The sequence below is a fragment of the Macaca nemestrina genome, chromosome 17 (assembly GCF_043159975.1).
Source record: "Macaca nemestrina isolate mMacNem1 chromosome 17, mMacNem.hap1, whole genome shotgun sequence".
Lineage (NCBI taxonomy): Eukaryota > Metazoa > Chordata > Mammalia > Primates > Cercopithecidae > Macaca > Macaca nemestrina.
Window position 1 is genome coordinate 41,357,369 of NC_092141.1, and position 26,652 is coordinate 41,384,020.

Here is a 26,652-nt window from a genome sequence, read left to right on the forward strand (position 1 = left end):
GAGCCTCCAAGATACATGCTTGGCTACTGTTTGTGGCTCTTTGTTCCACAATCGTCTTGTTTAGGCTGGCAATGACACTTCACTCTCATATAATCAGGCGGTTTATTTTCCAGGTGAGGCAAGGTGGGCCCTCAAAAGCAAAACAGCCAGCCTCAGTCATTCAGTAAGCTATTAAATAGTCTGGAACTAGAACTTCATTCTTTCACTCACTTGATACGTATTTCGCAAGTCAGCTCTACTAACTGGTACAGGTAGCTCAGAGATGAATCACCTACCCTTTTAGAGCTGTGGCCATCACACTGGAAATACAAGTACATAAACAGAAATTCACAATAAAGCAATAGTAACTGCTTATATTAGTTTTACCACAGCAGCAGCCACAGAGGCTTGACCAATCCTTTCCTCAGTAAGTTTCTCCTCTTGTTTGGATACAGAGACCTGGCCTGATGCTCACTTGTTGAGGAAGGGCCCTGGAAGGGGACCTCTCTGCCTGGTGAGTACAAGTTCCTCTAGTGTCCAGGAGACAACCAGACCAGCCCCTCCTCCTCCTAGGTTTTTGCTTTTTCCTTGGGCAAGATACTCAATTTCCCTCAGTGAACCTCAATTTCCTCAGAAATAAAATAGGCATAACATATATCTTACAGGGTGGTTGTCGGAATTGAATAAAGATTTATGTAAAGCACCTCCCTAGTACCAGCACATTAAAAAAAAAAAAAAAAACACTCAGCAGTATCAGATATTACTATTATTATAAACTGCAACCATGTTGAAATCAGAAAGTAACTGGATAAAATCTAAATGTCCTACTGTGGGGAACTGTTGGCTGCTTACCTAACAGTCATCCTCTACCCTCATTTATTTCTTGCTGATCGAACCCTGATTTGTTTACTCCTAAGTGTGCATGCCCTTTGTGACTGGCATCCACCTAGCCTCAAGAGGTAAATCTTCACTGGTCTAAACTCATCAGAGCGATCTTATTTCCCTTACCAAAATGGCTGGTTAGCCACAGGCATGGGATGCCATTCTGATCAATACAACACGAGGGAAAGTGTTTACAGGGGATGAGTGGAGGAGGGTTCTGGGGAGGTTTCCCTCGCTTATAAAAGGACATGAGCCATGAACATCTCCTTTGCATGTGACTCCTGGAACTTCTGATGACATTTTGGGACTACAAGGAAAACCAGCCTAAGAGGACAAAGCTGTCCACTGAGTGTGGCAGAGTTGTAAGTTGGGGAAACAACCAAAAAAATACCCGGGTCCCTAACAACATCGTTAAAGCAATGGATTAACTAATTCTGGAACTGTCCCATCTCAGGGTTTCCTGTTATGCTAGATAATTTTCTTATTGTTTTTGGAGATTTTAATTGGGTCTTCTCTTACCTGCAACCCCAAATATCTTAATTGTATATGATTCCTGCATTTTAGGACTGGTTAAGATACAGACAGTACAATACTCAATAGTTATAAAAATTATTATATTATATTTGTTTGCATGGAAAGATTATAATAAAAACAGGTTTATTTAATCAGGATTTATTGTATGATTCCATTTATAAATATAGACACAAACCATTATCAATAATCATCTCTGTATGGTAAGATTTAGTGTATTTTTGTTTCCTTTTGGTTCATATTTTAGGTTTTGACTATGATCATTTATTACTTCTTTGTTTTTCTTAGGAAGCAAAAAAAAAAGGTGGGGAAAGCAGACATGGAAATTTTTGATAAAAAGGGAATCTAAGCTAAATTTAATCTAGAAAAAAGGCTATTAATTTAATATTTGCTTTCTGTGGGGACTCTACATGACTTGGTCAAAAGTAACTTAGTCAATAAGACAATTTGACTGAAAACAAACATTCCCAGTCACTGGCTTTCCGGGAGTTGACTTTACAATTCTTTACACATCTTTAAGTGCCTCTGGCTAGTTCTCAGAGAGCTGGAGTGTGGCCCTCTATTGTTTTTTGTTTTTAATTCATTTTCAGTCAAACATGCCTGCTCTCAGATGACTGTAAAAGTAAAGTTGTTGTAACCTAAATGTCAAATAATGGAAAATTAATTGCAGAAACCAAAATATCATTAATTTCTATGCACAGCAATAAAAATACAACTAAACCAATAATGCAGGTGTAATTAGTTTATTTTAATAAAATTTTTAAAGAAATATCTCCCATGTCTTAGATCTTTTTCCTTTATAGTTTCTTTTATTTCTCCCCCAACTATGAAAGCAATAGATTTTTTAATATAGAATTTTTTAAATAAGGAAAAACAGAACACAAACATCCATAATCTCACCCATCCAGAATAAATAATTAATACTGTGATCTATATCCTGCCATATCTTATTATATGCATTTATATACCTTCCCTCCTATGAAACAGGATAATAGTGTAACTATTATCAACAAACTATTATTAGAATTAGTTGTAAAATTACTAGCAGAAAATGAACTAGAAATAAAAGAGCAAAAATATGCCTGCATATAAGTGTATGCAAGTGCTTGTATGCAAGAAAAGAGAAAAAATGGAAAAACTTGAAAGTTGAATAGAAATGCCTCAAAGGCCACAAAACTATTTCTAGGGTGCATCAAAATCAATATTCGAACAGTGAATGGAGAATCAAAGTGCATTTTAATTTTGTCTTACTAACTTGCCTTTGGCCAAATCATACGGAATCTTCTCAGGAGGTAGGCTTCCTAGTCCTATCAATATTTTTATAGTGTCAAAATAAAAGGAATAGGGATAGGATTAGAAATTAAAATACAACATTGAACATAGGAAAAAACTTCTTTCCCGTCAGATGGTGATAAAATATCGCAATTGATTTTAAGCAAAGTTGTTGATTCAAAAATGTGCTGAATCTCTGTCCTTGAGAATTTAAAAAATAGAAGAGAATAAAAGAGATGCTTATTGGCCTAAAGGCAGCAGGCTTGACCAGATGATTATTGAATGTCTCTTCCAATTCTTTGATTGATTTATATCTGAGCAATCTCAAAGAGGAAATTCTCACCTTTAATTGAGCTCCCACATGAATATAGTTGTAGGATGAAAGGGATTTCTGGAGATGTAGAGAGCGCAGTATCTGCTCTGAACCTCCTTGGAGTAGCTGAAAAATATTTAGTTAGAAATAAATTGGCCAGATGTACATTGAACCAAACGTGAACTTAGTGGTAATCTAGCTTTTATTCATTTTCTGGGCTTAATTCACTTATGTCTTCCTTTGTCTAGCTTTGAAGAAGTTTTGTTTGTTGGTTTATTTTTTTAAACCTTCAAGGTAAATGGGCTTCAATGTCATCAGTTACAGAGAATGTTATGCAGTCATAAAGAAAATTAATCTGAAAATGTCTCATCTCATTTACAATATAACTGGCATCAAAGGTTCTTGCTTTGAATGCTGTCATTTGTAAAACAGGATCCTATGCTCTGTGGTGGTTGCTTGCTTAGCAGCCTCATTACAGACAGGATATAGTTCTGTCTCAGAATTTAGAGAAAGTCAATATTGCTACGGAAGTAAGAAGCATCAGCAGACAGTCATATGCTGAATCACACTGGAAACAAACAGCTTTTCCTCATCAATCAGTACCTCTCAGGAAAAGAGGACAGCTGGGGAACCATGATCGTACTGTTGGATAAACATAAATTTTAATACTTTCACCCAAGTGGGGAGAACACTGGGAAAAAGTTACAGGTTATTGAAATAAACAGAAGTCTTTTAAATTTGGTAGAAAAATAGCTTATTTAAAACATGGCAAATTGCCAACAGAACCATAAACACAATATTGATAGTGCTTTTATACAGAGCATGTTTTTGGAAGGTATTATGTTTATATTCTCTAAATTAAACTGTATGCTTTCATTTACTTAAAAAGTCTAATTATCAGATTTTAAAAATTGATTTTAAAATGAATATACCAGAACTTATATATACAAATTAGTGTCCATCAAAGCAGTTACCTAGAAGAAACTGAACTCGACTGAATCGCATTCAATTGTATTGTCACCATTCAATTACTTTCTGTTAGCCTTGATTTATATTACTTTGGGCTTTAAAAATTACAATAATGTATCATACTTGTTCTCTAAGTGTAAAGACTTGCCAACAGGAGGGCTATTTAAAAACTTTTGCTTTAGAATCTAAAGGCACTTTTGAAATACTCAAATTTTTTTCTAAACTTGATGGATTAAAAAGGCAATTCTCCCTAAAAGTTATAAATCTGGATTGTTTTTTAAAACTAATCATATTGCTTTTAGTCTGTATGAGTGAAACAAACTGAATTTGTATTCTGATCTCTGGAACTCCCAAATATGGAAACAACAGCTTCAATTCAAACTAAAACAAAAATTAATTTAACATTTAGAATGTACCATTTCAAAAGCTTCCACAGTCATTAAAGTGTTATCTACACTGCAAGAAAATATGGCGGATGCTCACCCAAGGCAGTCATCTGGTTGGCTAAGCTCCTGCCAGCTGGGTGGAACAGTCATGCTCATCCAAGCTCTTAAGCACGTAGGGCAGGGGGTGTGGCGCATGCGTGTGTGCATGCGTGCATGCAAGACATGTTGTGGGGCCAATGGAGATGAGGGATGCATAGGACAGGGGAAAGCCCAAGACACAAATACTCATTTCCTGCACAACTGGGCAAATGATCAATTATCTGTATAACGGATTACTAACCTGATAGAAAGAATGAAAGCTTCTTTCTCCTGGCTGTTGCACAATCACTCGAGACTAAGAAAAAACAAATTAAAATGGTTAACCTGAAAATGTGCCCCTAAAATAAAACAGGAGCCACTTTCTTAGGGAACTGTCAGGCCTCTGAGCTCAAGCCTACACGTATACATTCAGATGGCCTGAAGCAACTGAAGAATCACAAAAGAAGTAAAAATAGCCATTTCCTGCCTTAACTGATGACATTTAGTGCCGTGACTCGGATCGGGGACCTCCCTTGGGAGATCAATCCCCTGTCCTCCTGCTCTTTGCTCCGTGAGAAAGATCCACCTACAACCTCAGGTCCTCAGACCAACCAGCCCAAGGAACATCTCACCAATTTTAAATCGGGTAAGCGGCCTCTTTTTACTCTCTTCTCCAACCTCTCTCACTGTCCCTCAACCTCTTTCTCCTTTCAGTCTTGGCGCTATCCTTCAATCTCTCCCTTCCCTTAATTTCAGTTCCTTTCCTTTTCTGGTAGAGACAGAGGAGACATGTTTTATCCGTGAACCCAAAACTCCAGCGCCGGTCACGGACTCGGGAAGACAGTCTTCCCTTGGTGTTGAATCACCGTGGGGATGTCTCCCTGATTATTCACCCACACTCCACTGGTGTCTGATCACCGCGGGGATGCCTGCCTTGATCCTTCACCTTGGTGGCAAGCACCACCTCCCCTGGGTGTCAAGTGCCACCCCCGTCCCCGCCACTGCCCATGTCTCTACCCTCTCTTTGCTCTAGGCTTGCCTCCTTCACTATGGACAACCTTCCACCCTCCATTCCTCCTTCTTCTCCCTTAGCCTGTGTTCTCAAGAACTTAAAACCTCTTCAACTCACACCTGACCTAAATCTAAACGCCTTATTTTCTTCTGCAATACCGCTTGACCCCAAAACAAACTCTACAGTGGTTCCAAATAGCCAGAAAATGGCACTTTTAATTTCTCCATCCTACAAGATCTAGATAATTCTTGTCATAAAATGGGCAAATGGTCTAAGATGCCTGACATCCAGGCATTCTTTTACACATCAGTCCCTCCCTAGTCTCTGCTCCCAATGCAACTCGTCCCAAATCTTTCTTCTTTCTCTCCTATCTGCTCCTTCAGTCTCCACCCCAAGCTCTGAGTCCTTTGAATCCTTTTCTATGGACCCATCTGGCCTTTCCCCTCCTCCCCAGGCTGCTCCTCACCAGTCCGAGCCAGGTCCCAATTCTTCCTCAGCCTCTGTTCCGCTATCCTATAATCCTTTTATCACCTCTCCCCTCCTCACACCCGGTCCAGCTTACAGTTTCGTTCCATGACTAGCCTTCCCACCTGCCCAACAATTTCCTCTTAAAGAGGTGGCTGGAGCTGAAGGCATAGTCAAGGTTAATGCTCCTTTTTCTTTATCCGACCTATCCCAAGTCAGTTAAATATCTTAAAGACCCCATGGATTATATACTAATCTAAGAATGAGTCTTCTCTATGGGGTTTCCCCTGCAATTCTTTGATAATTCTTTTTATTGCTTAAAACAGAGGTCCCTAAAACTTTTTGAAGAATGAAACTATTTTGATTTTTTTAACCTGCAGCCTAAAGATGGAATTTGGTGGTTGGGGGTGGGATAAGGATTAGAAGTGGGGAGAATAGGAAGGAATGCTTAGGGAGGAATATTCTCAACATTCCTTTCCCCAGGGTCTGCTGGCATTTCAAAAAGCAATGCCTTATATCCTGTAATAAAAGTCAGTTGAGCAAGATCAATCCATAGGGACCTCTGCCTTAGATGGTTCCAAAAACACCGCTGTTAGGAGAGGGTTCAAAATATGAGTTCATTCAAAAGGACCCTTTTGATTGAATATGTATTATACATAAAGTGAATTCATGAAACATTTTGGAAAAAAGACTGATAATAATACCTGGCATTTCCTGTCCTTTTTCAACTGACTCTGATAATACATTTATTTCCTTAACAGTCCGACTTCACTATAACAAACAAAAATAAAGATTATACTGCATTATATGGTCATAAAGGATGCTATGGCCTAATTGAGATAGGAAACCCTTAACTGAGAAAACCTATCAGCTTAGATCTGTGTAAATTCAAGGTGGAGACTTAATTTTATAAAGCACAAGCTTAACTGTAAAAATGAACTCTATGTATTCTCTTGCAGTCATGTCCACTGATAATCAAGATTAGTTAAGACACAACCAGCTGGGTGCAGCAGCTCATGCCTGTAATCCCAGCACTTTGGGGGACTGAGGCAGGAGAGCTGCTTGAGCCCAAGAGTTTGAGACCAGCCTGGGCAACACAGGGAGACCCCATCTCTACAAAATAAAAAAAAAATTAGCTGGGTATGGTGACCCTTGCCTGTGGTCCCAGCTACTCAGGAGGCTGAGGTAGGAGGAACGCTTAAGCCCGGGAGGTTGAGGCTGCAGTGAGCCACGCTACTGCACTCCAGCCTGGATGACAGAGTGAGACCCTGTCTCAAAAAACACAAAACAAAACCAGACATAACCTCTCTGGTGGTCCCAAGAAGAGAATTCTAATTGGAATCCTCTAGAAATTGGGCCTATTTTAAGTTTTTACTGACCAAATAAGTTTGCTTCATAATTAGGATGTAAGACCACAAATTACATATATGTTACTATAAAGCAATGAACAAATAGAAACTAGAAGAAAATGAAATATCAAATTAATTAAAATTAAAATGTATAGAAGATGGTGATGTACAAAAAGACTAGAACTGATTAGTCTTAAGATTGATTTTTGGCTAAACCTTACCCAGAAGTTGGCACACACTCATACCTGTGCCCCCACCCATTCACACGCATAGCTAAATCTATCTACAAAGTCCACAACTTTTTCCAACTTGACATTGTAAGTGCTAAGAAGAGAAGACAAAAGAAGAATATCTTATCATAAAAAGCTAATCCAGAAGGGAGAATAGGATTTAAAGCTATTTTGAGTCAATAGAAGAAATTCTATAATTTGTTTAAACATTCAGCACTTAAAACATTACCCTCAGAAATTAAGCACATTTTACCTTTTCCAGTAAGTAGTTATTGATATGCCCACCAATAGGGTCACCCTTGAAGTCAAAGTTGATATCCATGTATTTTCCAAACCTGCTGGAGTTGTCATTACGGTTGGTTTTGGCATTTCCAAAAGCTTCCAAAACACAGTTGGACTTAAGCAACATATTCTTCACTCTTTAACACAGATACACGAAAGTCATTATAAAAACTTATAGAGACTAGAATTTTTTAAAAACTGGATTTTGCTGAAACACATACAAATATTTATACAAAGATGCTGACTCCAGCATTGTTTGCAATATCAAAAAAACCCAAACAACTTAAATGTCCACCAACAGGGATAAAAATAAATTTTTGTTTCCCAATATAATGAAATACTATACAGGTGCTAAAAAGAATGAGGTACATCAATATGTACTCACATGGAAATGTCCAGCATATATTAATGAATATAAAATCAAGTTGTCAAACAACATGCATTGCAGGATCCTTGTGTGTCTATGTGTGTGTACACATGTATGTGTGTGTGTGTGTGTGCATGCACATGTGCCAGCAAATGCTTAAAAATTGGAGGGATTGGCACACCTTACTATGGTTATCTAGACAGGAGACTGACGGAGTGGGCAAAGTAGGATTTCAGGGAACTTTTACGCCTTCAACTTAATTCTGTAATTTTTGTTTTTCCTTTTATAAATGTACATATTTTATCTACATAAAGAAAAATTTTTAAAAGATGTGTTCTGAAAAGGGAAAGAATAGGTGATACAGAAAATGATACAATTTTTAAGGCACTTGCTTATAAAACCTGGAATTGTGATATTTTATTGTACTTAGTTATACATCACAAATTTAATCTTCACTAGTTCAGAAATTGCTCATTATTTTGTTTGAAGCTGTATGGTACTTCTCCTTTGTACCAGTCATTTAATGCATTCTTTATTCGATGAATGCTAACTTTCTATACAGCAGTCCCTCCCAATGGATACATTTTAAACTTCATGCTATATCCTTGTTTTCATTCCACTGATAAAATTCCTCTTATACAGGCATACCTGCAGAAATAACTTTGGCCTCTGAAATGACTTGATGTGGCAGATCTACTGTTACTCCCACTAATACTGGAGAGTTCAACCTTATCGCCTCATAAACGAAAGCATATTTTAAAAACATGTGTGCATAGGGAAACTGCTTGTGATAAGATATGTTTGTGAAAGACTAGTAAATTTATATATGCCTTACTCTACTATAGTAGGTGTAAAATTAATTTATTTCTCATCTAGTTGCTCTCCTGAGCTCCTAAGGAAATTAAGAAAACTTACACACATCCCTGTCCTTGTCAAACTAGATTGCAAAGTCAGAGTAACAAGCAGGAATGTGTTACAATTAAGAAAAATGCCTCTCCTGACCCAGCAATGCAGCCCAACGTGATGAAAAGAAGAAAGGGCACGTGGGGTAGTGAAGTGTAAGCGCTCTTCTTTTACACCAACCCAGTATCCTTTCTTCCTATTCATAAAACTGAAGATTGTGATGCGTAGATGAGGTGGGACTCTTTACTAAATTAGTACTGAGCTTTGAAGTAACCAATTAGGAAAACAGTTTCTCTCCTCAAAAAGGCTGTGCCACATAATTTGAGTCTTGTTGCTTGATAGCTATCACCCATTCATCCCTTACATATTTGTTAAGCAAATACTATGTGCCAGCTGCTCCCCTAAATGCTGGGCCCCAGACAGTAGAGACCAGCGTTATCACTCATCTTTCCGTGAACAACAGCACAGTATGGCATGAAATCCTTTTAGAAAATGAATCTTGTTCAGAAATTCCACTGTCAGTGGGTTCTGAATGTTGTAATGATGATGATGGAAAGGCATGGGTCTGCCTTCCAGAGTCCCACTTCTCTCAGAACACAGTTTTTTAAAAACCCTGGTATGGTGAAAAAAGCAAGGAACCTGTGAGAGCTTGAACAATAGAACCTACCAGTGTAAATTATAACAGCTCTGCTGACCACATTTAAGTCAACAGTAACAAACCAGGATGGGAACACTTTCAACTGCTTCAGAGTAATGATTCTTTTGGTCTCATAATTAGGTAAAGCTTACCATAGTAGTATTTTTCTACTAAAAACAAATCTAGAAATAGATACAGTGAAATAAATAAAAGTACAGAGACAATATGCCCTTAAGAGAATCAAAGTAGCTTAATCATCAAAAAATGCTCAACCCATAGGTTTAGACCCCAAAAATGCTCAACCTGTAGAGTTTAGGCCTAGCCAAGTCTATAGAGAAAACGGAGTGCTAAGAAGAATTCCTCCCCATTATTAGAGTGCCCTTACCTTTCAACCTCTGCTCTCTGGCTGGGGTTGGTGATGGCCGCAATATACTGCATAATGTACTTACTGGCTTCCGTTTTACCAGCTCCACTTTCCCCTGGGGGGAAAAATTGTTCAGGGCTTAACATAATAATTTAAACCAAGAGTAAGCTAATTTTTAATAGAGTAATTTAAAAATCTGATACTGGTGATGCATTTAAAATCCCTCATGTTGCACTGTTTCATTTTTTTGCTTTTTTGAGTTATTTCATCCTGCCTTGACATGGTTAGTGGTTCTAACAGACGTGAATATGAGGAAGAAAATAAAACTATTATAAAACTAAAATAATGAGTAGACTACAAACAAAAATTTACTTAGGAAAACAGTACCAATGTGGTAAACTAAGACTAAAGTTTTAGTACTTGGCAGGGACTCATAGTCTAGCAGAAAAGAAATAAGGTAGTGAGTCAAACAGTGGTTACAACTAAATTCATATAACCTTATTTTCTGCAAGAGAATTTCTTTTAATCTTAAAGGGGACAATATAATTCGTTTAAAAAATTAGAGCAATTTTAATGAAAAAACAAAACAGCAAGCTCCAGACACAAGGTATCATAGAAAAAGCATGACAATTGGGATAATGGCTGGGGGATGGGGAAAAAGGAACCAATTTCAAAGTATCTATCAAAAATGTTAAATGCTTACGCCTTCTGACTCAAAAATTCCACTGGTAGAAATTTCTCCTAAGGAAATACTAAAAAATACTAACATAACCAAATAATAATAATGTTCAAAGGTTTTAAAATATTTCTATAGACTGTACTGTAAGTCATGGTTAAAATCTGGAAATTATATATCCATCAGTAGATAACTGGATAAATTGTGATTCAATTATTTAATGGGAACACTACACAATTATTAAAAAGAACGCACTAGCTCTATAGAAAACACCAATGAAAAGATATTTACTATATATTATTAAATGGAAAAATGAGTTATATAACAGATATAATTCTCTCTATATAATTATACATTTATAATATAATAACATGCAATTATGACTATATGTGTTTGCACATACAGAGAAAATGTATAAAAGGATAAACACTAAACTGTTAACAGCTGTTACTGCTGGAATTTTGGGAAGAATAAGGCACTCAAGGTGAAGAAATGTTTTGCTTTTACACCACACACTCATATAACTGTTTTTATTCTCCCCTTTAAAACCCAGCAATATTGTTTTCGTGATGTGTTTTAAACAAAACATAGTCCTAGGATATAATTTTCTAACTCCAACACTAAGTTACTTAACTCCTCTGCCCTTTAATACTCTTGTCTATCAAGTAGAAGAGTAAGTGTTCTACATACCAGAGAGTTGGAATAATGATTATAAAAGTGTTTCTAAAAGCATAAAACCACCAGTGCAAATGTGAGGTATTATTAGCACCTGAAGAAATTTCCACAATTTGGGAGAGGCCATCCTGGGTCAGTGGACAGATATTTTTCTTGTCCCCATTTCACTACACGAGGGTCCTTGAAGGGCTCTCCTTAACGTAGGTAGTTTGGCTCCAGTTCTCGAACATGCGAGGTCTGCAGCCTATCTCGTGCCTATCTCCCGCCTCGCTGGGCTTCAACGCTCAGCCCCTTAGCTCTGAAAGCTTATTTCTGGCCCATATGCCTCTGTAGGTCCCTCAACACTAGCTCCCAAGCACCAGTCTGATTTTGAGTTCATTCTTCCTTTTCGTACCTCAATATTTCATTTTCTTGGTTTCATTTTGTTATTTAAAATAATTTTGTTACATTTTATCCAGTACTTTTATGGGTATGAGATGGAAACATTTTCCATGTCAGCTCAATCTAACAAATTGGCCAGAAGCCATCCAAGTGTAATATGTATTCGTAAATGAACCAAGATTAGAGGATTATCAGAAATGATATAAATAATTCGGTATTTAATGTCCATCACTTTTCTCTCTCCCATAGAATTGCTCAGGCTTCTACCTTTAAAAAAAGATTTAATCAATTGTTTGGATTCTTGAGTATCATATAAATGAAACACATTTTGACTTTGGAAATACAGGGGACCCCCTCCAATTACCTGATATCACAATACAAGTGTCTTTTGATCGCCTCTTCATAGCCTTGTAAGCAGCATCTGCAATAGCAAAAAGGTGAGGCGGTCTCTCATACAGCTCACGGCCTTTATACTGCTCAATTGTGTCTCTTCCATAGATGTTCAACAACTTGTAAGGGTTCACAGAAACGACGACTTCTCCAATGAACGTATAGATGCGCCCTTTTTCAAATCTGTACAGAAGCAAAAGAAAAGGAAGACGTAGCTGTGGTTACAGAGAAATGCTGTATCTGTCCTATGAGTCTCTTATTTCCAAGCAAGTTCAAATAACCTAGGAATAATTTCTGAACTGACATTTCATTGGCTCTGAGTTAACTTGTAGAGAGAACGTTTGAGGCTGTGCCCCTTCAGATGCCATTGGTAGAAAAGACCAGTAGGGGTTAAAAGCCAGGCAAGAAGGAAGAATTTAACTTGTTGGAGGCTGGGGATTTCCTGTTCCCAAAATACAAAAGGGTAAGAAGATGAAAGAGCTAAAAAGAGTTGGAGACAATCTCAGAGCTCTAGGAGGAAAAGAAATAGAAGTTAAAGCAGATCCGGAAATCCACTTAGTCAGATTTTCAATTATAAAGAGGACTGTCATATACATTTATTTTTTTTCTCCCTCTTGAACCTCACTAAAATGTTGGTAAATGAATATAAACAGTAAAATCCGTAACAGAGAGAATGGCAGAGGAGATACCTCTGCTATAAATCAAATTTGTTTTTTTATGACTGCCTAAAGTTCCATGGTGTAGATATATCATTATATATTCAACAATTCCTGTTCCGTCCTACCTCTATGAACAATACTGCAGAAAACACTCTTGATACATAATCTTACAGATTGGTGCTTTTACTTCTGTGGTACAGATTCTCAGGAATGGAACAGCTGGTTGAAAGGCACATGTATTTTTAAAGTATACATAATATGATTCTACCTTTTCCCCATAAAATAGGGTTAAAAATCTAATCACATATGTATTTGTATCTGTACATAGATATATTTTATAAATGAGTACATAAGCATGAAAAAATATGGAAGAATACATGTTATATTTTATGCATCATTTTATACACACAGGTGATGTGGAAGGAGAGAAATAAAGAGGACGGCCACATGGGCAGGTGAGAAGAGGCCACAGGACAAAAAAAAAAAAAAAAAGAATACAAAGCTTGAGTAGGTATGATATGACTGCAATTGTGCAACTTTGTGTCTATTTAACAAAATTTTTAAATATAAAATTTAGAAAACCCATATATATCCACTGTTTTTACACAGTAATCCACACATAGAAACAAATGTGACCCAGAGCTTCAATGTTTCCACATAACAAGCGGTTGCCACCAACACGCTCTACCAGCTGAGAGATACTGGTAGACATCTCTCTCACATCCAAGAACTGAGCGAAGGGCGTGCCCTGGCAAGCAAAACGCTGGTTCACAGACAGCATGTCTCTAAGCACGCTTGCTTCATGGCCAGTGGAGCAGGAGAAATAACTAAGCACTTGGGACCAAAGAGCAAGAACCTTTAATTTCCTTTAAGCTGGAATGAAGGCTGTTGGCTATAATTAGTAATGGAAACAAACAGATGTTGATAATTTCAACAATAAATTGAAGCCAAGATTTTTATCAAGTATTTCGAGTATTTTAAGAGTTATTAACTACTTCAAGGTTTTTGGTGCATTTTTCTACTATGGGTTTTCTATGTATCCTCTCAATTGTTAGGAAGTTTACATGGTAGCTAAAAGCATTGATTTTGAGTCCTTTACATCTGGGTTTGAATGCTCACATTGCAAACTCAATAGCAGTGATACCTTGTGAAAGCTACTTAACCTCCATGTGTTTCAGCTTCTTCATCTGTAAAATGGTCACAATTATACCCCTCTATCTACTGGCATTGAATAAGTACTTTTTAAAAAAGATCACTAATTGTATGCTTCTGATTATGTTATGCATAAGGGAGATTTTTTAATAATGTTTTTGTTTTATAAACATTGCTACTGAAATCACAACAATCCTTACACATGAGGAATGAGTGAATTCAATTATCATAATCCAATTCCCTGGCCAGATGCAGTGGCTCTTGCCTGTAATCCCAGCACTCTGGGAGGCCAAGGCAGGTGGATTACTTGAGGCCAGGAGTTTGAGATCAGCCTGGGCAACATGGTGAAACTCCATCTCTACCAAAAATACAAAATTAGCTGGGCATGGTGGTGCATGTTTATAATCCCAGCTACTTGGGAGGCTGAGGCAGGAGGATCGGTTGAACCTGGGAGGTGGAGGTTGCAGTGAGGCAAGATCGCACCACTGCACTGTAGCCTGGGCAGCAGAGTAAGACTCTGTCTTTAAAAAAAAAAAAAAATCCAATTCCCTGACTCAGTTGTCAGTCAACTACATGTCACAAGCAAAATGTCTATGTAACAACTGTTCAAAGACTCGCAAAAATAATAAGAGGCTAAGATTCACTATGCAAGTTTTTCTGGCTCAACCTGCAAATTTGCAGTACATGCTCAAGTATCTCCAATGAAAAGAATCAAAAGGGGATGATTCTTTAGTTTTGAAGAAGCACTGTCCAAACAGAAAAAAGAAATGAAGAAAAGCAGAAGGATGTCTCATGAGCCTGGAACTGTGCAACTAAGAGACACAGCAAATAATGTATGAGATTAGAATATTGCAAGATTCCACGTTTGTCCAATGATGTACCTTCTTTCTCACTGGATACTTTTTAAAGCCACTAATAGACCATTATGCTCTAAAATAATATTTTATTACAATAAAATATATTCTATTAACCTACAGGCACCATGTACGAAATAATTAAAGGGCTGGGCATAGTGGCACATGCCTGCAGACCCAGCTATTTGGGATGCTGAGGCAAAAGGATCACTTGAGCCCAGGAGTTTGGGTCCGGCCTGGACAACACAGCAAGATCTCATGTCTTAAGAAAATAATTGAATGCATAACTGTTAATTCAAAGATAGTGGCAAATATTAACAGAATATGACATTAAATACAATGCTTCAGCAATTCACAAAACGTTAGAAGTTCATTTTACTTGAAATTCTAAGTTTGGTTATCAAATACAAAACTTTCAATTTGGCTGGGTCTTAAAATCACCACTAGATGGTGCCAGTACACACCTTAACAGCAACTCAAATTTCAGTTTGCATTGGAAAGCCGTAGGGTACGAAGTAAGCACTAAGGTAACATGGTCGCCTACTCTGTTTGCCTCCAGGAAGAACTACAGTAATTATCCTAGATGACAAATAGGATGTTATCATCTTTTACAAGATACCAAGGAAGGTGTTCCTATGACCTCTGTGTGCAAACCTTTTATGACAAACTTTTATAATTATTCTTCAAATGTATTCAGTATCTATTTTGTGCTGGGTCAAACCCTGGGAATTAAAAAAGGAGAACAGGAAAGCAGTGTACATAAATAACAACAATATAGTATGATAGGTAGGGTAATAAAAGCATGTACTGTAGTGACAAAGATTATCCCAATAAACCACTTTTAATGAGGAACACTAAGAATAACACCCAAACTCCACAGCAGAGCATACAGGGTCTAGCCTCCAGGTTTCTCTTGACTTCTATCTACCAACAACACTTTCATCCACCAAAACCTCCCCTACCACTTCTCTCTGTCTCTGTTACTCTCGTTCTCATTAATGAGCATTTACAGTTCCCAAGAGCACCATGCCTTCATGGTTTTGCCCATGGAGTTCATTCTGCCTCACATACCTTTTCCTGGTTCCTTCTTCCCCATGTGCTTGCCAGATTCCCTCTCCTTCAAAAGCCTAAGCACCAGTTCCTCTATGAAGTCACTCTTAATACTCCACCTCCAACATCAGTTTTATGGTCTTTGCTCTGTTAACTTTTTTTTTTTTCTTTTTAGAACTTCCTAAATAGTTAACATAGCTTAATAGCAATTGATTTTTTAAACTAATAAGTTTAAAAATATTTATTAAAAGGGACATATATTTTCACTGGCTTCTAAGTGAAACAAAGAGGTTCTAAAAAGTTTTGAATTAGTGAGTAGTAATGAAGAAAATATAAAGGTATAATAATGCCTTTGGCAAACAATAGTTCACTGTACAAGAATTCTGAAACTTTTTTTTAAAGTAGCCTTGTAAATTTGCACATGTTACTTATATACAGGACCATCTATAGTAGGAAATCAAGATGCGATCAGCTCCTTCAGATCAGTCACCGGCAGACTACATGCACAACCCCACAGAAAAATAAGACACTGCGGGGAGGAGTAGGGTATGGAGAACAGCAATGTGGCTGGCCCAGTCAGAGTAGAAGACTGTGATAAGGAATGCTGGGGAACAGTTGGAAAGGTACATGGGGGTCAGATTTGATATGATATGGAAGCCAGGCTTAGGGAGTTTACATTTGAGGGAGTTTACATTTGATGTGACTGGAAACAAGGAATCAGTGAAGACTTTTCTAGTTCAAGACATCAATAAGGTGCTCAGTGAGGGGAATGGTAGAAGAAACGAGGAAAGAGAAATCGGCGTTGTTTCATGGGGAAACTGGACAGAATCTTAAAACTTACTGAACAAAAGGGACAAAAATATATTTAACTTTGAGTTAGGCAGAAGAGAAAAAGGAATGTATTTCAGATAACTATATCTCAAATGTACTCCTGAAGCTTCTAAGTTAGATTCACCCACTAATAGAATTCAGTGTTATCCTTGGTTGACTTCTTGAAATATACGGAACCAATTATAATCAGGAAGAAAATTCTCTGTGAATGGTCTACTAGGTACGGTATTAATAAAATCTTATTCATAAGTATTATTCATTTACTTCAGGAGGAACATACATACACTTTCTGAGCAGGTGTTGCTTAATCACACTGATTTGGCCTGTCTTCCTTCCTTTTTTGAATTTAAATGGAATCTTAAGTTACCATGAACATTCCCATTTCTCAGGAGAGGTGTCCATCTACCCATGCCATTTTTTTTTTTTTTTTTTTTTTTTGCCTTTCATTATCTCCTCAGACAACTGCAATTTTGGTTCCACTCCAGCACTTCAATAAATCTTGACCAAACTGCCCTAATTGCTAAACTCACTCATTGGTTTTCTGTGGTCATCTTACTTAACTTCTCACTATTCGACACTGACTCCCATTTCCTCAATGCACTCTTCTATTGGCTTCTTTGAGCCACGTTCTCTTCATTTTCCTTCTACTTCTCTGGTTTTCCTTCTCAGTCTCCTTTCCTGGCTCCTCTTTTTCCGTGATCTCTAAATATTCCAGTTCTCTAGGGTTGAGTCTAGTATCACTTCAAATACCATTCAAGGGTCTTCCATTGAAGGAGGATAAAGTAATGACATCTTGGCCCCCTTTCTACCCTCTGAAAATCAACAAGAATAACAGAAACAGAAAAAGACATCACCTACAATGAAACAAAAAACTAGCTACAACTCTGAACCACAATCTATGAAGAAAGCTTGTGAAAAGCTATAAAAACTAGACCTAGTTGAGGCAGGTTGCTAAGAGTGAATGTATGCCTCTCCAGATCTCCGGCATTGGAGTTCTCCAGAAGTAGGCGCCAGTTCCTGAGTAGCCACACTGAAAGTCTTTTGCAAAGAATGTCAGGGTCTCAGTATGCAGGTGGCTTTGGAACAAAATAAGTCCCATTTGACACTTCTAAGTATATGTAAGGTAAGGGTAAAGAAATAACTAGAAATTCCTTTTTATAAAAAAACAGGCTGTCAGAGTGGTGAGGCAAAAGAGAAAAAGTGCAGTGGCTCTGCAGCAGGTGATCTTGATAAATGAAAAGAGGTAATGCTAAATCACCTCCCAGAAGTCTCAGGCATACAGACAGAACGTGCTTTCCAGTCAGGCAAGCTTCTTGCCATTTCAGGGCAGAGGGCTGGTGAGACAGGGAACGAACAGCAGACCACCAAACTCAGTGCATTTTGTGTCTCAACCCAGAATGAACCATATCCACTCAAAGATGATAATCATTAGGCTGGGCGCGGTGGCTAACGCCTGTAATCCTAGCATTTTGGAGGCTGAGGTGAGTGGATCACCTGAGGTCAGGAGTTTGAGACCAGCCTGGCCAACATGGCAAAACGTCGTCTTTACTAAAAATACAAAAATTAGCCGGGCGTGGTGGCACAGGCCTGTAGTCCCAACTACTTGGGAGGCTGAGGCAGGAGAATCTCTTGAACCCAGGGGGCGGAGGTTGCAGTGAACTGAGATCACGTCACTTCACTTCAGCCTAGGCGAAAGAGCAAAGCTCCGTCAAAAAAAAAAAAAAAAAAAAAAAAAATTGACGGTCATTAGAAGTGAACCAGAATGGGGCACATGGTAAGATGTTAGAAGAAAAGAAAAAAAAAAAAAAAGTAGGTAATGAGTAAAACATCTGACAGGCAAAAGGCAGGCCAAGCATACCCTCCTCCTAAAAAAGACATCACAAAGTAGAAAAATTATGAAAGAACATTCTGTATGAAAGCAAAGAATACAAAGAAAATGTAGCGCTCTAAAATAAGATATCAAAGAAGGCATCATTTAAAAGGAGAAATTGTGTTTAAAATCATGTTTTCAAGAGATAAAAAGCTAGAAGAGCTCAAGAAAAAACCAGAAGAGAGAAAAAAAAAAAATCCACAGCAATAAAAGTCATATTCAAAGACATAAAGAGAATGGACACCACTGAAAATAGAAGGGGACAGGAAGAAAAGGTGGAGAAAAGTAAGCAAAATAATTTTTTTGTATTATCTCATATGTAAAATCTTAAATTTTTAAAATCTCAATGGTTTTTGTGGAATGGGTGGGTTTTTGTTACACGGGTAAGTTCTTTAGGGGTGATTTCTGAGATTCTGGTACACTTGTCACCCAAGCAGCAGTGTACACTGTACCAGGTATGTAGTCTTTTTTTTTGGTGGGGGGCGACTGAGTCTTACTTTGTGGCCCAGGCTGGAGTGCAGTGGCATGATCTCGGCTCACTGCAACCTCCACCTCCCGGGTTCAAGCGATTCTCCTGCCTCAACCTCCCAAGTAGCTGGGACTACAAGCATGCACCATCAGGCCCGGTTAATTTTTGTATTTTCAGTAGAGACGGGGTTTTACTATGTTGGCCAGGATGGTCTCGATACTTGACCTCGTGATCTATCCACCTCAGCCTCCCAAAGTGCTGGAATTACAGGCGTGAGCCATGGCGCCCGGCCTGGTATGTAGTCTTTTATTCCTCGCCCACCTCACTCCCTTTCCCCCCAAGTTCCCAAAGTCCATTATATCATTCTTGTGCCTTTGCATCCTCATAGCTTAGCTCCCACTTACAAATGAGAACATATGATATCTGGCTTTCCATTCCTGAGTTACTTCACTTAGAATAATGGCCTCTAGCTCCATTCAAGTTGTTACAAAAGACATTATTTTGTTCCTTTTTATGGCTGGGTAGTATTCCATGGTGTATATGTACCACATTTTCTTCATCCACTCGTTGGTTCATGGGTATTTAGGTTGGTTTCATATTTTTGCAATTGCAAATGGTACTGCTATAAACATGTGTGTGCATGTGTCTGTTTCACTTAATGACCTCTTTTCCTTTGGGTAAATACCCAGTAGTGGGATTACTGAATCAAATGGTAGTTCTCCATCCTGTTTTCCACAGTGGTTGTACTGGTGAGTTTACATTCTCACTAGCAGTGTAAAGTGTTCCCTTTTTCACTGCATCCATACCAGTATCTACTATTTTTTGATTTTTTACTCTGCTGATTATTTCTTTTGCGGTGCGGAAGCTTTTTAGTTTAAGTAGGTGCCATCTATTTGTTTTTGTTGTATTTGCTTGTGGAGTCTTAGTCATGAATTCTTTCCCAAGCCAATGTCTAGAAGAGTTTTTCTATGTTATCTTCTACAATTTTTATGCTTTCAGGTCTTAGATTTAAGTATTTGACCCATCCTGAGTTGATTTTTGTATAAGGACCCAGTTTCATTCTTCCACATGTGACTTTCCAGTTTTCCCAGCACCATCTACTGAATAAGGTGTCCTTTCCCCAGTTGCTGAAGATCAGTTGGCTGTATTTGGCTTTATTTCTGGGTTCTCTGTTCTGTTCCACCGGTCTACATGCCTATTTTTATACCAGTACCATGCTGTTTTGGTAACTATAGCCTTGTAGTATAACTTGAAGTCAGGTAATGTGATGCTTTCAGATTTGTTCTTTTTGCTTAGTCTTGCTTTCGTGATGCAGGCTCTTTTTTGGTTTCATATGAATTTTAGGATTGTTTTTCCCAGTTCTGTGAAGAATGATAATGGTATTTTGATAGGAATTGCATTAAATCTATAGATTGCTTTGGGTAGTATGGTCATTTTCACAATACTGATTCTATCCATTCATGAGCATGGGATATGTTTCCGTTTGCGCCATCTAATATTCCTTTCCATGGTGCTTTGTAGTTTTCCTTGTAATCTTTCACCTCCTTGGTTAAGTATATTCCTAAGTTTTTTTTTTTTTCTTCAGTTGTTGTGAAAGGGACTTTATTTGATTCTCAACTTGGCCATTGTCAGCATATAGCAGTGCTACTGATTTGTGTACACTGATTTTGTATCCTGAGACTTTACTGAATTCGTTTATCAGATCTAGGAGCTTTTTTGATGGGTCTTAGGGGTTTTCTAGGTATATGATCAGATCACTGGTGAACAGCGACAGTTCAACTTCCTCTTTTCCAATTTGGATGCTCTCTCTTTCTTTCTCTTGTCTGATTGCTCTGGCCAGGACTTCTAGTACTATACTGAATAGAAGCGGTGAACATGGGCATCCTTGTTTTGTTCTAGTTCTCACAGGGAATGCTTTCAACTTTTCCCCATTCAGTATGGTGTTGACTGTGAGTTTGTCATAGATGTGAGGTATCTGATAATGGTAACATTTCAAAACATTAAATAAATATACCAATAATAAACAGCAATAAACAGTGTTAGAAAATGGGCTAGTCACTTGGAAAAATAAAAAACACAGGTCATTAGTGTCATAAGCAGAACTGTATTCTCCCAAAAGATATGTTGAAATCCTAACCCCCAGTATCTGTGGATGTAACCTTATCTGGAAATAGGGTTTTTGCAGGCGAAATCAGGTTAGGAGGAGGTCATTAGGGTGGACCTTAAACCAATAAAGAGAAAAATGTCTCAGGACGGGAGACACAGGGAGAACACTGTGCAATGACAGAGGCAGAGACTAGAAGAATGCAGCCACAAGTCAAGCCAAGCCAAGCCAAGGATTGCCGACCACTGCCAGAAGCTAGGAAGAGGCCAGGAAGGGTATCTCCCTTGAAGGTTTTGGGGGTATGGCTCTGCTGAACGTTGAATTTGGACTTCTAGTTTTCCGAACTGTGAGGCAATACACTTCTTTATTTTAAGCCCCCCCTGGTTTGTGGTAATTTGTTATAATAACCGTAGGAATAAAACTAGTTACACTAAAATAAATTCAATAGAAATGTCTCGTTCTTCCTTACAAATAAAGAAATGCAAATCAAATCAGTAAGATATGCTTCTTCACCTATATAGAGCAAGAGTTTTGATAGTGAACGGTGTTAGCAAAAATATGCAGCCTCAGGTATCTTCATTGCCATAGGTATCATCTTAACCGATCTGCTCACTCTCCATCCGTTCTCCATACAGTAGCAAGGATGGTCTTAAAATATAAATCTTATCTTACTCTGCATTCCGAGCCTTAAATCTTTTCAATGGGAAACTTTAATCTCAAGCCAATCTGACACACAGATATTGGTTCATCTCATGCCATCTATCTCTGATTACTGTGTGCACTGGCCTTTATTCATCTAAATTCTCCTAACCCCATCATTCCATACCTGTTTGTTTCCTAAATTTCACACAAGTTCCTTATCCATCAAAATTCCTCTATCCCCCATCATTCCACACCTGTATGTTTCCTTTGTAATACCGGTCACAAGTTGTTTTTTGTTTACTTGTTTCTTGTCTGTCTGCAAAGGAATAGAGGACATTATCTATCTTGTTCATGTTTTATCTTCCAAGCAATCTTCTCTATGTGGACAACTTCACATAATCTAGATACAAATAGCAATTTTTATTCTAGAAAAATAAAATTAAATGGTATCTACTCCAACTCAGCTTCTGAGACAGATTTTTCATTATTGGAGAAGAAGGCTACAAAATATACTGGGGCTCAATTGGAATTGGAAGAATCAGTACTAACTCATAGCATATGGGGGGCAAAGAGAGAGAAGAGGTATAGAGGAAGAGATCGGTATGCACACACACACGTTTCCTAACTGTGTCCACTTAGAGAAACATTTAACACCAAATACAGCCTTGGAAATACCATTTTTCTTAACGAAAAGGACTCAGGGCTCCTTGAAGAAAAGCGGATTCTATCACTGGAACAGGGAAAGTACAAAATGATCCTGGACTATCTTGTTGAGCCAGACAGTAGGAAAGGCACATGTCAAAAGGACACAGGAGCTAGCTTGAATGGACTTTCACTGCACCCATCTGGGACCACATGAGCACTAAAATTATGTCAGAAATGAGCGGGGCATGGTGGCTCACACCAGTAATCCCAGCACTTTGGGAGGCTGAGGCGGATCACCTGAGGTCAGGAGTTTGAGACCAGCCTGGCCAACATGGTGAAACCTCATCTCTACCCAAAATACAAAAATTAGCTGGGCATGGTGGCACGTGCCTGTAATCTCAGCTACTCGGGAGGCTGAGGAAGGAGAATCACTTGAACCGAGGAGGCAGAGGTTGCAGTGAGCCAATATCACACCATTGCATTCCAGCCTGGGAAAAAAAAAAAAAAAAAAAAAAGGATCTCATTGGAACAACTGATAAAATCTGAACATCAGCTATGAATTAGAAACCAGAATTGTGTAAAAAAATTACACTTTCTGATTTTGATCATTGTATTGTGGTTTTGTAAGACAAGGTCCTTGTTCTTAAGAAACACACTCTGAATTATTATTATTATTTTTTTTACTGTCAGATGAAAGAAAGAGAGCACATTTATTCAGAAGAAACAACTGTTTCCTGGCATTGAGTTCTAAACAAAAGTTATCAGTGGAGTTACAGGGACATGGAATGGAGTAAGATATTAAATCATCTCTTCAGCAGTGACTAACAATGGATGTGGGAATGTCCTTCATACCAAGACTTTTCAGTTGAATATTAAGTGAGATGCAGTGCCTGCCGCAGAACAAACATCTCATAGAGAACTCCTAGATTCTTTGATCCTCTGTAGTTATTGGATAAACTCTTTCCCTCTCTTTCTCAGCCAAAGGTAGTTTTTTTGTTGTTGTTGTTGTTTTTATTATACTTTTTAAGTTCTAGGGTACACGTGCACAACGTGCAGATTTGTTACATATGTATACATGTGCCATGTTGGTGTGCTGCACCCATTAACTTGTCATTTACATTAGGTATATCTCCTAATGCTGTCCCTCCCCCAACCCCCCACCTCATGACAGGCCCCAGAAACACACCCTGACTTATTTAATGATAGGGGCCTGATGTCTCCAATTTATTCTCCAATGGTTACAAAAAAGAACTACATACATATATAAAAATATACAAAGAGAAATTAAGAAGCAAATAGAGCAAAAATGTAAACAACTGGTAAAGAACAAAAGGGGGTTTCTTGTAGTATTATCTACCTTTTCTGTAAATTCAAAATTCTATAAAAATTAGAAGTTGTTAATAAAAATCCAATTTCTAATCCTCTTTATATAGTAAATTAATTAATTTAGAATAGGCAAGATAAGACTCTTAGTAAAAGACTCAAAGGACGTAAATGAATACACAGTAAAAAGTGTTTCTCTCTCATCTTTCTCATAGCTTCCCTCCTCAGAGGCAACCACTGCTGCTGTTTTTCTGTAAATTTGTTTAGAAACAGTTTAGTAGTTGTTGTTTTTGCATGAATGGCATTTTTTTTTCTCTAATTAAAATGTTTATCTTGGCAAAAGTCTCATGCAAGTACAGAGAAAAGCCGAGTTTTTTAAGGCTGCATAGTATTCCATTTCATGGGTGATTATACAATAATATATTTAATCAGTCCCTATTGAACATTTAGTTTTGTTACTATGAACAATGCAAGCATAAATGTAATGGTAGCTATTTCTTTGTGCATATGTGTATGTACATCTGTAGAACGCACATCTAGAATTCAAATTACTAGTTCAAAGGATATAAGCAATTAAAATTTATGAATTATATTGCCAAATTAGTCTCCAAAGAGACTGTACCAATTTAAACTTCTGCTTATAATGTATGAGAGTTTCTGTTTCGTGGGTGTGGGTTTTTTAACCAACGATACTGGCCTATTTAGAAAGGACAGAGTTTTATTTTGAAAATACACAAAACTTTGACCCCTTTCTTCACAGATGCGCCTAGCTTATGCAATGTTCATTAGGTTACTTTCAATAAGGTTCAGCCCACCTTGCCAGTTCTTAGATGAGATCTCTCCCAAGGGTGAAAGCATCTTGTTTCTGCTTCTCTTGGCAAAACTCATGGTTTCCACGTGATGGAGTCGATGAGTTTTATCCCCTTGTTAGACTGTGTGTTCCTGAGATGGACAGGGACCATATGTTGGAAAGAGTAGGAGATTTATTTTATTTTGTTTTTATTTTTCTAGAGACAGGGTCTCCTTCTGTCACTCAGGCTGCAGTGCGGGGGTATGACCATAGCTCCCTGTAACTTCAAACTCCTGGGCTCAAGTGGTTCTCCTGCCTCAGCCTCCCCAATAGCTGGGACTACAGGTGTACACCACCATGCCTGGCTAATTTTTTGATTTTTCTGTAGACACAGGTTCTCTCTATGCTGTCCAGGCTGGTCTGGAGCTCCTGGCCACAAATGATCCTCCTACCTTGGCCTCCAATTATGAGCTTTAGAGTCATACAGCACTGGAGCCCTGGGTTTGAACCCTGGCTCTGCTAGTTACTGATTGTGTGCATTTATAAACATCTGAGTAACTAGTAAGTGTCCATGTGCCAGGTACTATGTCAAGAGCACTCAAGCTGTCTTAAAATGATTTGGAAAAGGATGCTTTGTTTTGACCTTTTGTTAACACACTGAAGCCTAGAATTGACAGCTTCGAAGAGGGCACTTAAGAAGCACCACCACAGCCCACCAGTGCAGCACTCAAGCTCTTGACATAGTACCTTGCACATGGACACTTACTAGTTACTAGAAGAATAAGACATAGTATTATTGTACTCAAAGGCTTATATAAACAGACAATGCCATGCAGTAAGCACAGTGATAGAGGGTTTAAAAACTAGGCTTTTTTTTTTTTTTTTAACTTATTCCCTTCTTGTTCTCATTTCCCTCTCTCTCTCCCTCTCTCTCTCTGTTCCAGAAAAGGTTTAAGGCAATAACAAAGATAGAAAGAATGTCATGGAAGCTTACAGAAGGATACCTAACCCAGTTTTAGGAGTGGGAGGCTTCAAAGAAGACTTCCTAAAAATTGTATTGCTTGACATTTGAATTATTTATATGATTATATAATCTTCACATAGACAGTTCTAACCACTTCTTGGTTTACACTGTCTTAAAATGATTTGGAAAAGGATGCTTTGTTTTGACCTTTTCTTAACACACTGAAGCCTAGAATTGCCAGCTTGGAAGAGGGCAGCCCACCAGTGCAGCATATGGGCATTTCCAGGCCCATCGATGGCAGAGGAAGGGGTGTACTGATTAAGAAAGTGGGCTCTGGGATCTGGCTGCAGTTTAGCACTGACTAGCTCTATGATCATGTGGAAGCTGTTCAACCTCCCTGTGCCTCACTTTCTTCAACTGATATAATACCTGTCCCTCAGCGGATTGTTACAAGAAGTGAGATACTCTGCATTAAGTGCTTAGCACACTAATTAGTACATGGTAACAGCACAGTAATACCAAGTCCTATTTTTATTATGAGCAATAGCAGAAGTCATAAGAACGGCAGGAAATATCTTTCCTCCACTTGAGTCCCATTGTCTAGCATGCGGCATCTGTGCTATGTTTCTGTTTAACATCACAGTGAAGGTTACTTCTAGCACAGCGAATGGTGATCCAGCTTGGCATCATGTTTAGAAAGCATTCTTCTAGCAGTTCGTGGGGACCCCTAAGGCCAAAAGCCTTCAGTAAAAATGCTTAGGCTTACCACAGGACATAAGAACTAGTTAGGGCCACTGGTGGTGGATTAAATGACTGACTTTGTGACTTCATCTTTTGGTTTTCTTCTTCTGGTGCAGTATTTCTTCATTTGGGCTGCACAAATGATAGTTAACCAGAAGATGTAGTCAGGAGATGCCTAGTTGAATTATTTAACCCTTTCTCTGCAATGGAAAAAAACTGTTTTTGATATATACATTTTTAGGTAATGCTTGCTTTTTCAAAACACAATTCTTTTATTTATTAGGGCATGCCTAATTTTAAATGTTACTGATGTATTTAATTGTATTTGTATCCATTTGTTTATTCAATCAATCATTAGTTATTAGCACTCATGTTTCCAAGCATTGTGCTTGGAGCCACAGGCAGAAGAATAAACAA

General features: G+C 38.1%; 1 protein-coding gene and 1 long non-coding RNA gene across 7 annotated transcripts in view; one reads left to right on the forward strand and one right to left on the reverse strand.

The window, feature by feature from the left end:
* The window catches only part of LOC105485184 (myosin ID), a 378,692-nt gene that overhangs the window by 269,802 nt on the left and 82,238 nt on the right, over window positions 1-26,652 (reverse strand). For all 6 annotated transcript variants that reach the window (XR_003018816.2, XM_011747397.2, XM_071082693.1 and 3 more), the window contains exons 2-6: window positions 12,116-12,324; window positions 10,041-10,134; window positions 7,720-7,885; window positions 4,673-4,726; window positions 3,008-3,103 (exon numbers count right to left, since the gene is read on the reverse strand). Coding sequence is in view for 5 of the 6 variants with exons in the window: in XM_011747397.2 (XP_011745699.2) it covers window positions 3,008-3,103; window positions 4,673-4,726; window positions 7,720-7,885; window positions 10,041-10,134; window positions 12,116-12,324 (619 nt within the window). In the remaining variant the exon portion in view is untranslated. The remainder of the gene's footprint in view (window positions 1-3,007; window positions 3,104-4,672; window positions 4,727-7,719; window positions 7,886-10,040; window positions 10,135-12,115; window positions 12,325-26,652) is intronic.
* On the forward strand, window positions 29-23,235 carry LOC105485183 (uncharacterized). Its single transcript, XR_989399.2, has 5 exons — window positions 29-113; window positions 435-493; window positions 13,212-13,311; window positions 18,701-18,842; window positions 23,108-23,235. It is a non-coding gene; the product is annotated as an uncharacterized lncRNA (long non-coding RNA).